Source organism: Coregonus clupeaformis, chromosome 11, assembly GCF_020615455.1.
Source record: "Coregonus clupeaformis isolate EN_2021a chromosome 11, ASM2061545v1, whole genome shotgun sequence".
Lineage (NCBI taxonomy): Eukaryota > Metazoa > Chordata > Actinopteri > Salmoniformes > Salmonidae > Coregonus > Coregonus clupeaformis.
Window position 1 is genome coordinate 6,939,754 of NC_059202.1, and position 13,850 is coordinate 6,953,603.

A 13,850-nucleotide genomic window follows, 5' to 3' on the forward strand; every position below is an offset into this window, starting at 1 on the left:
AGCTGACACAATGCACCATCAGTGCATCAGACTTCATATGTTAATGATGAGACTATAACGCAGAAGGGGATATATTAAATACATAATAAGGGGAGAGTGAAAGGCGACACCTCCACACACTACCCAGAAGCGCTTGCGCTAATACAGGAGCCAAATAGAATACAGCTATGGGTGGATATCACAATAAAGGTCCTATACATATGCCACATCAAATTCCAGTCCCACACTTTGGGTTTTAAAAAAAAGCGAGATTTCGCCGTTTGGTCCAACCGCAAACGCCGCTTTGGCTAAACTTTTATACCAGAGGCCACGCCCTTTATTAACAATTTGGAGCACCTGGTGCCAACAGGCCACGTCAAAGAGCTCTGGCTTGTAACACTCTACAACTTGTTGTTTTATTTAGCGCGCATGCAAGTTCAGTTTACATAACCTAAATTACGGTGTTGCAATCGTTGCTTGGGTTGAATAATAGGAGATGATTGATTATTATGATGAACAAATACCATTCTAGACTGAGTTGTGTGGTCTCCTTTAACGTTTCCGTAAATTATCGTTTCGCCCTCGGCTATTTCCGTGTGTGTTGAAATGAGTCCCCGCCCAACTTTCTGCCTGCGTTGTTTGTTTGGACACTAAGAAGATGGCGGCGGCCCCGCTGTACTGTGTCTGCCGGCAGTCGTATGATGTTAGCCGGTTTATGATTGAATGCGACATTTGTAATGACTGGTTTCATGGCAGGTAAGGAGCCGACATATTCCGTAATGACATACCTGAAATTGACAGAAGTGCGTCAATGACTGTCCTAATAATCTGTTAAGGAAAGTCAAGTCGTATTGCGATGTCAGTCTCGCTCTGTGATTTGAGGTTCGATCAAGACAGTGCAGAGCGACTCGCGAGCACCCAGCGCGAGCGAACGGACCTTGGCGCAGCTCCGCTACGCATTCGTTTGTTTACCTACTTTCTTTTAGGCATACAACGGACGATGCGGTAGTTAAAAGTGGAGTCATTACACGTCAGTTTTGTCTTTTTTATCCCAGTGCCAGATCTCTGCACAAGTAAACACAGTTCGCAATTATACGGAAATGAACTCCCTGCTATTACTAGTTATTTTATAGTATTTGGTTAGGAGTAGAAGGAACAGTTGATTTGTCAGCCAACTATACTTTATTAGAAGTAGATGTAACGTTAGCTAGCTAGTTTGAGAGCAGAAGCTTCGAATCAAGCACAGTTGTCTAGGCTCTGTTGTCGTTAGTGTTTGTCAAGTTTTGTCTTGCGCTGCCTGATAGCCAGCCAGAAATACTAAACCTTCATCTGTAGCTAAATGTTTTTGTTACTGTGTTAGCTAGCTGTCATGCCACGATTCATGGCGTTAGGATGCCAGATTAACTTGATTTTAACTTTTTTCAAATAAGTGACTTTTGTGGGTTTGGGGGCTTTCTTGGGTTTGGGGGGCAATAAACAATAGGTGAGAGAATTAGTTTTGCTGTCCACTCTTTGCCAGTACAGGAAGAGGAAGTAACCTGAATTCTAGAGACAACATTTTGATGTTGGACAATGTTTGTCTCATCATTGAGAAATTGACCAAATAGGAGTGTTGGGTGGTCAAGTCGAGGACAGGCATTTAAATGCCCCTTCTGAACAAAGATGTGCACATGGCGAGAGCCATCTAGCGTTAGAATTAAGTAACATATTTTAAAGGGAAATGCACCGATTTGACGTGTCCCTCTAACATAATATTTTCTTAAAGAGGAAAGTTGACATTCTCAAAATCATAGTTCCCAAGGGGCCAGGATAAGAAATTTGAATAAATTTTCTCAGCCCAGTTGCTTGGTTCACGCCAATATGAGGCCTCTCATCATGCATAGCAGAGGTGATCCACAGTACTGCACTGAAACAGCTGGGTTTAACTAGAAAGTGCGGTGCCAGGAACTGAGCAAGGAATTCAAGGCTTCTGCCTGCTCGCTGAGAGAGATCGAAGCATGAATGCTGCACTACAACTCTCATCCTTTTATCAATAACAAACATAAGTGTGAGCAAGCTCACTATGGCCTAACTCAGTGCAGGCATGCCAAGGTTCACCTGGGACTGCGTGTGTCTGTCTACACAAACGTGTTTACTGAAGGCTCTCTCAACAAAGGGATTGTAGTCGGGAGCTTGTGTCTGTTACACCCTCTCTTCCCTTATTCCTCTGTGCCCCCAGGCCCGGATTGCTCCCCGGCGTGGTAGATTACGTGGGCCCAGCCGCATCCCTTTTTGGTGGGGTTGCACTGGGTTGCCTTGCCTGAGCCTGTGTGTTTTCTGTTGTTGGGAACCCTCTTGTCTGCAGTGCTGCCTGCCACCAATGGGATTATGCTGTCTAGCCGCAGGCAGACGGTAGGCTGTGTTATTATCAGGCACTGAGCACAGGCCAGTTTGGGAGCTGGGGAGCTGCAAAGGGGAGAGTGCTCGGGGGGGATTAGGCTATTAGAAGCGTTTTTGCTATTCATGCCAGACGTTAATGTTAAGCTCTTACTGATGTGTGCCGTACTGTACGCATGCTGTTCACGCTTTTTATATGCCTGGATTTTTCTTCAGTTTCTCTCTCCTTGAGAGTGTTGCTTTCCTACTTCCTTCAATTAGTGGCATCAAATATGTTCGTATTTAGATGGCTGCCTAGAATTCTGACACTCAGAGCTTGACATTAACCTGTTTATCCACTTGTCCTTCAGACAAGGAGGTGCCTGAAAATGTTGTTTGATGTTAGAAACCACTTTACAAAATAAATACATTATTCCCATTATTACAGAGAATCAGACAAATTATGCTACACTCTGCCAATTGGCTACTTAGCTTATTTAATACCGTCTCATAATACAACACTTTCCCTTTAAGACATAAAGCTCTTTACCTGACTCGCTTTTCAAAGATGGCTATAAATGCACACATTTTGTGCTCTTGTTGGAAGCAACCACTCCCCCATTGTTGACTAGAAATGTGCTATAACTGGGCTAATAACTCACTAACTAGCAAAGAATATGAACAAATGTGCACATGTGGCTACATGCAGCTCTCACTTATCTCAAAACAAGCGCATCTACTCAAGACCGCTCATACTGTAGCCTAAACACAGTCCAGTTCAAAGTGAATGGCACAGATCCATATATGTGACCGACTGGCTCGATTCGGTCTTATGTAGCAAAATTTGAAATTGTGTTTTTTACATTGGACAAAAGTAGAGACTCCGAGCTAGAAAATGGTATATCATACACTACAGTTGAGGAACAATGGGAAGTAATTCTGCTTTGAAAGTTGATAAACTTGTAACCTCACTTTTGAGAAATTGGCCCTTCAATGTTTTGGTGAACCTACTGGAGAGCTCTTCTTTGTCTACACCCATTCAGCATCGTTCACACCCTCTTAAACCTCAGCGCACCCATCTCTTTAAGGCTTCACGTGAGGCCATGTACTTAAACAACCAAAGATTTCAAGACTAAAGGCTTGTTTATACTACATCTATCGACAGTTGTTGCAGTGACATCATAAACATTCTATTGTTGTCCGACATCAAACTTGTCGTTATGGAAATGTATAAACACAAAAACTACAGGCTGCATGACATAAGCAGCCTGGTGGTCCAAAATAGCATAACTAGTGTATTTTAACACATTTCCTGGGCTTCAAATGCACTATTGAGTCTTCACATAGGAATGAATCGTGTCTTGATCTTAAGGACCATGGAGAATAATGAGTGTAGGAAGTCTCGCCTCCACACCAGAGGAAGCAGCCCCCCCTTGGCCTCTGCTGACGAAGCCACTGTCTTGCCTGCCTCTCAGAGACAACTTCCTGTGACATAATCCAAGCTGAGAACATAGGCTTTACACAACAAACCCCTTGTATGATTAGCCTATAGGGCCCTGAGTTTTTCTAGGTCAGGGTATATGGTCAGAAATCTTGGGCCAGGAGTTACCGTCAAGTAACCTGAGCAGCACAAACCCTTGGACCCTATGTATGAAAAATGGTATAGGCCATTGTGTAGATCCTATAATTTAGAATGTCCATGCATCAACTAGGTTTCCTCAGTTTTCATAAATGGCCCAAGGCACGGCAAGTGGGATACAATGCAATAACAGAAAAACCTGGTTAGGAAAAGGGAAGGGAAAACCTAGTCAGTTGCACAACTGAATGCATTCAACTGAAATGTGTTTACGCATTTAACCAAACCCCTCTGAATCAGAGAGGTGCGGGGGGCAGCCTTAATCGACGTCATTGGCGCCCGAGGGGTTAACTGCCTTGCTCAAGGGCAGAACGGCAGATTTTTCCACCTGTCCGGCTAAGGGATTCGAACAAACAACCTTTTGTTTACTGTCCCTACGCTATAATCGCTAGCCTACTGGCTGAGGAACATTTTATTACCAGTCAAGGCTGCAATAGTTACTCTCCTGTTAAACAGCTTCCTGAAAGTTATCATGAGACTATCACTGAATGAAGGCTATGAAGTCTTTGAAACTGTGTGTTATCCAAGCACTTAATGAAATGGACTACAGTCAGCGACATATTCCTAGTGCTGTACGTCATTTATAAAATGTAAGGGACAATAAATCAATGTGAATTAGGCTTATGTTCCCTATTTAATCACCATTGATCTGATCTTGATTATGATCTGATTAACACAGACATATCATTTCAATAGATACGGTAAAAAAAGCTCTCAAAACCAATTACTGTAGTTGAAGGAGTATGGATGATTAGAGGTAAAGCAATACATCTACATGAAACGTCAGCCTCGTATGTGGCCACACGTGCACACACTTGAAATGATATCTCCCATCGCATAGCAATCATAATGACATAATGGCGGCCTAAATAGAGTAGAGTAAACCACCAGACCAATCCCACTAAAAACTTAAGGGTTTACTCACATGGATCATCCATCTCTCCCCAGTGTTTTCATCCTGCAGGGACATTGATAGATGGAGCGCTGAACTTGCCTAAGGCCAGTGGCGGTGCCATCAGTCTTCCTCAGTCAGTCACACACGCGCACGCATACACACTAGGGATGGGCATTTGACATTATTTCACTATTCAAATAATATCAAGCATTCTTTTCGGATATCTGGATAGTCGGAAAAAATCATATCTATATATATATATTTTGTATAAATAAATACAAACGCTCCTGACCAATCAGAATGACAGACATGCACACGCAGAGGTAAACACTGGACAAGCTGCTTTCCTCTGTAGTTTGTCACAAAAAAAAATTCATTACATAGCCTATGCAGAGTCACCAGAACTTTAACATCCTGTTTTCAGGGATACAGCATTTTGAACTTACTGTAACTAGCATTTGCAACTTGCATTGCTAGTTATAGCCTAGTGTTAGCTAGCTAGCTAACATTGACCCTGGTTGGTTAGCTACCTGCAGATTCATGCAGGGTAGTGACGTTATGAGTTGGGATTATGGTTAATTGTTTAGCTAGCTAGCTAGCTAGCTAGCTACATGTCTAAACGAAAGACTCCACTATGCAAGTGACCATTTCACTACACCTTCTGTATCCTGTGCATGTGACAAATAGAGTTTGATTTGATATAGTATGTGTTTACCAGAGACGGTAATGTGAAGAACATGACCTGCACCAAAGTCAAATTAGGATAAAACGTTAAGCCAACGAGACAGTGTCCATGTTCTAAAATTCTCCGGTAGAATGCCCTGCTTTTATTTTGTCACACTCACAACCGTAAGCTATTTTCTATAATTGGCTCGCCATTAACTTGTAAATAATGATCTTTTTGTGAGTTTATTTTCCTGTAATAATGAAGACAAATAAGCTAAAGTGAAGACGTTGCTATATGATATGGTCATTATTTGAACTGACTAGCCAGCTAATTTAACATTGGTTAGCTAGCTAACAAGCTAGAAACTAACCAAAACATTGTTTAGAAAGATTGACCTATACTAAATTAATTTTTAAACGGGTGGGTTTATTGGTGTTAAGATGGTGTCTCATGGGAGATTTATGTAGACATAATATGCACAGTTTGAGCTACTCCCAGGAAGTAACGTTGCAGGCTAGCTCAGTGCTGCTCCCTCTCATTGAGTATCTCAACTTGAAGGCCGACCGGGGTACTGCAGGCAGCCATTAGCTACTAAATTATCCTTAACTTCTTCTGTGTACGATTTAGATTTAAATAATCGGTTCAAAGACATACATCTGATGTAATAGAAGTAATTATTGGTACAATGATTGTCTTCAAACTTGTTATTTATTTACACAGATTGACCAGGAAGATTGGCATTTTCCTGTTTTTTTGCAAACAATGCCTGCAGTACCGCGGTCGGCCTTGAACTGCTTGGCTTCAACGAGAGGGAGCAGTCGTTCCCCCGGTTCGAATAAAGAAAGACACAACCCAGGGATGAGGGGGAAGAGTGAGTTTATATTTTCTGTCCTCTTCGCTGCGTTTCCTGCCTCTCGACTGTTCGTGAAGTCTTTTTGTGAGAAGTTGTTCTCACAGACTCCTGCCACTCGGCAAGTCTTTGTTTATGAATTACGTTAATTAATCAATATGAAGCTAACCTATAGGAGGATGTTAATCGTCCGGTGAAGTTGGTGACTGATGAACTCCGAGGTCATAGCCAGGTACCATGACTCGTAGCCATATGAGCTATGTGCTTATAGCACCTTAGACTCCCAGCTCAAATTCCATGGTTTCATCATGTGATGTGGTGGAAAACTCTAGACCACCTTTACTCCACACACAGAGATGTGTACAAAGCTCTCCCTCGCCCTCCATTTGGCAAATCTGACCATAATTATATCCTCCAGATTCCTGCTTATAAGCAAAAACTAAAGCAGGAAGCACCAGTGACTCGGTTAATAAGGAAGTGGTCAGATGACGCAGATGCTAAGCTATAGAACTGTTTTGCTAGCACAGACTGGAATATGTTCCGGGATTCTTTCGATGGCATTGAGGAGGACACCACATCAGTCACTGGCTTCATCAATAAGTGCATCGATGAGGTCATCCCCACAGTGACCGCACGTACACACCCCAACCAGAAACCATAGATTACAGGCAACATCCACATTGAGCTAAAGGGTAGAGCTGCCGCTTTCAAGGAGCGGGACTCTAACTCGGACGCTTATAAGAAATCCCGCTTTTCCCTCCAACGAACCATCAAACAGGCAAAGAGTCAATACAGGACTAAGATTGAATCGTACTACACCGACTCCAACGGTCGTCGGATGTGGCAGGGCTTGCAAACTATTGCAGACTACAAAGGGAAGCACAGCCGCAAGCTGCCCAGTGACACGAGCCTACCAGACGAGCTAAATCACTTCTATGCTCGCTTCGAGGCAAGCAACACTGAAGCATGCATGAGAGCATCAGCTGTTCCGGATGACTATGTGATCACTCTCTCCGTAGCCGATGTAAGACTTTTAAGCAGGTCAACACTCACAAGGCTGCAGGGCCAGATGGATTACCAGGACGGGTACTCCGAGCATGTGCTGACCAACTGGCAAGTGTCTTCACTGACATTTTCAACATGTCTCTGACTGAGTCTGTAATACCAACATGTTTCAAGCAGACCACCATAGTCCCTGTGCCCAAGAACACTAAGAGAACCTGCCTAAATGACTACCGACCCATAGCACTCACGACTGTAGCCATTAAGTGCTTTGAAAGGCTGGTCATGGCTCACATCAACACCATTATCCCAGAAACCCTAGACCCACTCCAATTTGCATACCACCCCAACAGATCCACAGATGATACAAACTCTATTGCACTCCACACTGCCCTTTCCCACCTGGACAAGAGGAACACCTACGTGAGAATGCTATTAATTGACTACAGCTCAGTGTACAACACCATAGTGCCCTCAAAGCTCATCACTAAGCTAAGGACCATGGGACTAAACACCTCCCTCTGCAACTGGATCCTGGACTCCCTGACGGGCCACCCCCAGGTGGTTAAGGGTAGGTAACAACACATCTGCCACGCTGATCCTCAACACGGGGGCCCCTCAGGGGTGCGTGCTCAGTCCCCTACTGTACTGCCTGTTCACCCATGACTGCATGGCCAGGCACGACTCCAACACCATCATTAAGTTTGCCGACGACACAACAGTGGTAGGCCTGATCACTGACAACGGCGAGACAGCCTATAGGGAGGAGGTCAGAGACCTGGCCATGTGGTGCCAGGATAACAACCTCTCCCTCAACGTGATCAAGACAAAGGAGATGATTGTGGACTACAGGAAAAAAAGAGGACTGAGCACGCCCCCATTCTCATCGATGGGGCTGTAGTGGAACAGGTTGAGAGCTTCAAGTTCCTTGGTGTCCAATCAAAAGAAACGTGCAATTTCGCTTTGTTTAAATGTATGTTACTGTTGTCTTAGGCCCTTTGTTTAAATGTATGTTACTGTTGTCTAAGGCCCTATGTAAAAAGGGGAGGTCACACTTCTTTACGTGGATATGCTTCTTAATAACACCTATTTGAAACAAGCCATTACACTTTGTTATCATCATGGCATTTCATTATTATTATTATTATTATTATTATTATTATTCAGGTTATTACTTATAAATATGAATCTACAAATTAAGAAATGCCAGGTTGGAGAGGATCTATCGCATTTATGTATCGACACATTAGCAGATGACTGAGTCAAAATAAAGATGTATGCTTACCTTATCCTTGTCTGTTGGCTTTTTTGCAAATACATTTTTTAAATGTAACATCTCACCCTGCTGCTGCGGTCATTTGATGGACATCTAGGCCTATAGAGTCCCCTGTAGCTCAGTTGGTAGAGCATGGCGCTTGCAACGCCAGGGTTGTGGGTTTGTTTCCCACGGGGGGCCAGTATGAAAATGTATGCACTCACTAACTGTAACTCGCTCTGGATAAGAGCGTCTGCTAAATGACTAAAATGTAAAATGTAAATAGAGAGAATCAGCGAACTCACACACACACACACACACACACACCCCTGTAAAAGGACCCGTCAATCAAAGCCACCAGCAAATGTCAGACACATATTAAAAGACCTAGGCCTACCTTAGGCTTTCCGAAATTAGGCTATATTATTAATTGACAAGGAAAGTATGAAGGGGAGAGAGACAGCTATGCGATAGTATTACATTGACAATCATTAAAATAGAAACAAATACACATGTCCGTAGCTTATATCTGTGTTGATTAGTCTATAAATTAAGAAAAGATTACGTATTAAATTATACCATGCCAGGTTGGAGAGGATTGGCGCATTGTCCATATTTATTTACTAGCAAGCAATGAAAACGTGCATTGTATTAAAGAAAGTCCACACATCAAGTGCCATAGCCTATAGGCTAGCGCGTCTACATCCCCGTGCATCTAGCGATTTAGCTGCTGGCGCATCAAGCGACATTTGGAGAGAGTTGGAGATGTAGACAGTTTAATAGACAGACTAACTTAAGTTAGCAGAACAATAGCTTATAATCATTAGTAAATACTCCCGCTATTAGGTCAAGTTTATCTACATGAAAAGAAAGTTAATATTTAGCTAATTTGGTTAATTGTGTAGGCCTATTTAAATGGTTTTGACTTATTTTATTTTCATGACGGTCTTAATCCATAACCGTCAATTACGCGGTTATTCAATTCCTGTCACAGCCCTATGTACACCAACATTCAGCTTTGTCTAGAACTCCGGTATGGTGCAGAGGAATGGGGCTGCAGCTTCAGCCTCTGCCTGTATGGGTGTGTGAGCAGACATGTTGTACAGGGAGACTGAACGCTGCCAGTGTGTCTGCCATCACCATGGAGACGCCTTTGTGCCACCACCAGTCTAGGTGAAGCACAGGGCAGCCTTCTGCCTCTGATAGATTGTGTTATTTGTTTGGAATTTTTGCTTCTCAGTGTGGAGGCCAGGAGGATTCTTTAGTGCACCATCAGACACTAACCAGTTTCTTGTAGCCGAATGTTGGAACCATGTCCTCACGGATGCTACTAATAAAGACAGATGTCTTTTTTCCTTCCAATGTCTGCTCAAATGTGTTGCTCCCTTGGATCAACACAATGAACTTCTGACTGCACATCTGACTAATGAACAACACCACTCAGACAAGATGGCAGGTCTCTTTAGAGTGAAGGCAATGAGGCGACAGATAGTCTGTGTCAGTCAGTGGGTTCCTGGGCACGAGGAGGATTTTCACCCCCATTGGCTCCCTATCTCTCTGGAGTGCTGCTTCGTTATGTACCCTGCTAGTGCTGCTAGAACCCCCCTCCCTCTCTTGGCAGACAGTCCCCATTGTCTCCTTCTCAAGCACAGACAGTCACTCTCTAGAGGGATTTAAGCATTTTAAGGCATGACGTGTGCAGCCGAGGGCCAACAGCAATGGACTTATTTGTCTGTTTTTCCCCATGCTTTCTCTCTGGCTAACATGGCCATACTTGAGGAGGGTTTCTTTACATTTAATCTTTATCCTTGGTATTTTACCGGTATCCTTGGTATTTTAATGGGATCATCCACCAGAACACCCCATTCTTCACATTCAAGTCCAAAATAATACAAATATACACATAGCCAGGATGATTGTTTTTGTAACAGTGTTTGTTTTTTCCAAAGACGATCTCTCCCTCCCACATCAACAGTGGTGCAATACCACTGCAACCGCCTGATGTGTGTATGTAGGGAAACAGCAGCCATGCAAGGTGCAAATCCAACAGAATATAAGCGGGAGAAAGAAGTCTCTGTGTTTTTGTTGTAAAGGATATTCAAATCATTTTTTGTACCTGGTGCATCTCTCTCACAGGATGATGGTATGAAATAGACTAAGACTACACATGCACAAGGGAGCGGGCTAGACTCCCAGGAGTGACAATACATTTTGGGTTTAAAGGGTAGGAAGCAGGAGTCTTTACTCACAAACGTAACACCACAGTGTGGTCGAAGAATTATAAACTTTTAGTTGTAGTCATGATCTGGTTACCTATAACTCAAAAAATAGTTTGCCATTTTTTGGGGGTTTCAAAATAATTATTAACTTATTTTGGGATATCTACGGCACGACCCACAATGCACTATTACTACTGTCATTCAGAGAACCTACTCTGGTACAGTTTGTTTGTTAGCTTGAGCTGGCTAACTTTAGCCACTAGCCAGGCTAGCATGTAATTACATTCCGGACCTAGTGTTGGCAGTGGTGAGCTACAATCAATTATGTATATAAACCCTGGATTGCTGATGCTATGGATTGGCCAATAAGAGGATTTGAAGCCACCGGTCGGCCATATTGGCACTCCCCAGAAGAAGCAGTCCTCCATAGGAATTAATGGAATTCTACAGTATTTCAATAAAATTACATGTATTTAAGTATTTTTTTGTTGTAGTGGAGACCGTAACATTAGAACATTCAAAAAATGTATACTTCATGGAAAATGTTTTTATATATTTTTATGTTTAGCTCACATAATATGTTTTTAAAGTATGCATTAAGGTGTCTGTAATGGAATAAACGTGGCAAAAACGAATATAGACATTATAAAATGCATTTCTATAGCTTCTAAAATATTTTTTACAGTGGTGGGAGAGTGCCAAGATGGAGGTGCGGTGGCTTCAAAACAGGGCCCCCTGTCAGTCATCTACTGTGTGTGTGTATGTATATATATATATATATATATAAATCATTGGCTACAATCCACCAGTCACGAGGAAGTGTGATTTAAACAAGCTTTTATTGGTATCTTTATTATTGGGAAATCCTGCATGTTCATCTTCAGCAGGCATGCTCTTTGTCCCTTCCTGCCTCGGTCTCACAAAAGGGGAAAATCATCACTGCCTGCTCTAATTGTTTAGTACCTCATCTGTTCGTAGTTAGTTTTTCGTCCTTCTATTTGTTTCGTCAACTTTTCGTCTTGTTCTCTGTGAAGTAGACTACCGGAGTTTTGTAACCTTTTCAACCTTGGGTTAGTGCTAGCACGCTAGTTGACTGACAGCTGAGTCTGGACTGTGCTGTTGTGATCATTTCCACCTGCCTGTTCCACCTTCCTCCGATCGCCGGCTTGTTGACTGTTCCCCTCATCTCCTGTGCCCTCTGCCGCATCTGGACTATTGTCTCTGGAATCGATGTACATTGGATTTCCCTTGCTATATCGCTATTGGATTACCCTCAGACTCTCCCTCGGCCCAGTGAAACGGCCTCTCCTTCTGAAGCACATCTCTTCCTGGCTCTCGCTTTAGTAACTAAGCCACTCCTTTTACCATCGGATGGGCCACAGCCATCAATCTGTAAGTCTCCGCTGACTCTTTGCTTTTGATCTGCTCGTTTTGTTTTAGTTCTGTTCTGTGAGTTCCTGCCTGTGCGAGTTGGTCTCAAGTTGTTAACAATGTTGGGCTCTGGCTTGCTACTTATGCTGACTGTGGTGGTTGGCTAGCTAGGCTAGTTAGCAGAATAAAATAGCTAATGTTAGCTGGCTAGCTAGCTTGTTGGCTAAGATAAATCCATATAACAATCATTGATAACTGATTAGGTGGCGTTATGTATTTCCAAAACTTTGGTTTACTTCAATGTGGCTCAATTCGCTATTAAAGCTGTAAATTAGCTAGCTAGGTGTTTATCCACTGGCTGACTCATGCAGTGCTAACGTAGTAGGATTAGTAGGGCTAATGTTAGTTGGCTAGCAACCTTGCAAGCTAATTTGAAACAGAAAATTCATAAAGTATAAAGTTGGCTGAAAATGTCATTGAAACCAGTCGTCATGAGGGCACACGATTTGGTTTAATTTGACATTATTTTTACATTTTAGTAATTTAGCAGACGCTCTTATCCAGAGCAACTTACAGTTAGTGAGTGCATACATTATTATTATTATTATTATTATTATATATTTTTCATACTGGCCATTTGAAGATATCTGTCGGAGTACATTGTAGGGAATAGACTGACTGGTCCGGGTCCTCTAACACGTTGCCCCTCAAAAAATGTCAGGTTCTGATCGGTTTTATGTAATAACTCGAAAAATAGGAAAGTGAGGTTAAAATTTGCATTGGGACTTTTGATGCGTATAATAATGCAAATCCATATGTTACATGTGGTTACGATTTTGCTACCTTCATTTTAATGAACGGGAGGGACTGGGGGTGGTAACCATGGCACCAGGAAAGAGCTCACCTCTGGATCCCCATGACATGCTCATTGCTCCCATCATGCTCCATGCTTTGTCTGCCTCTGTAAGCTCACTGATTAGTCGCTCTCACTGAGGGGGTGGTGACCTAGCTGTGTGTTTGGCTTCCTTCCGCTAGAGACCACAGGAGTGAGCAGCATGACATCACTGAGAAAGTTGCATCATTCCACCCCATATCTGAAGAGGAGATGAAAACAAAGGCAGAATGGTATAGCCTAGTAACAGAAGAACGTCACTGGCTCTGGTTGGTGGTGAGCCTGAAACGGTGTTGAGTACAGTTGTCTGTGGTTGCGCTTAATCTTTTCTGCTCCTTACTATTTTGATTTGTTCTGTTTCACTTCTTGTAGGATATAGGCCTAAGCCTACTCTTTGACATAACTACCGGGTTGCCTGGTGACTCATGCGTTTCCTGAGAGAGTGGTTGTTTCATCATTAGCCTGCTCCGCAACAATGGGAGCTGTGAGTCATTATTAGCTCTGTGTCCTTCACACTCAGCAATAGTGAGTGGAAGTAGCAGAGTGTGAGAATACAGGGCCCACTGTTCCAATGCACGACTGCAGTCATGACTTAAGGAGAGGGGGTGTGGTTTGTAGTCAGTTCCGGACCGTCTGTCAGAGCCAGACATTCTCAACAACACACACTGCCACTGTGTGATTAGTTACCGGTTTTCAGTGGGGCTATGTCCTGAAGATGTGGTGTTGTCA

General features: G+C 43.0%; 1 protein-coding gene across 2 annotated transcripts in view; it reads left to right on the forward strand.

Annotated features, from left to right (window-relative positions):
• Nucleotides 1-634: 634 nt before the first annotated feature.
• LOC121576943 (lysine-specific demethylase 7B-like) overlaps nucleotides 635-13,850 on the forward strand; it is a 36,647-nt gene continuing 23,431 nt past the window's right edge. For both annotated transcript variants that reach the window (XM_041890563.2, XM_045223427.1), the window contains exon 1: nucleotides 635-735. In XM_041890563.2, the coding sequence (XP_041746497.2) occupies nucleotides 638-735 (98 nt within the window). In that variant the 5' untranslated portion in view covers nucleotides 635-637. The remainder of the gene's footprint in view (nucleotides 736-13,850) is intronic.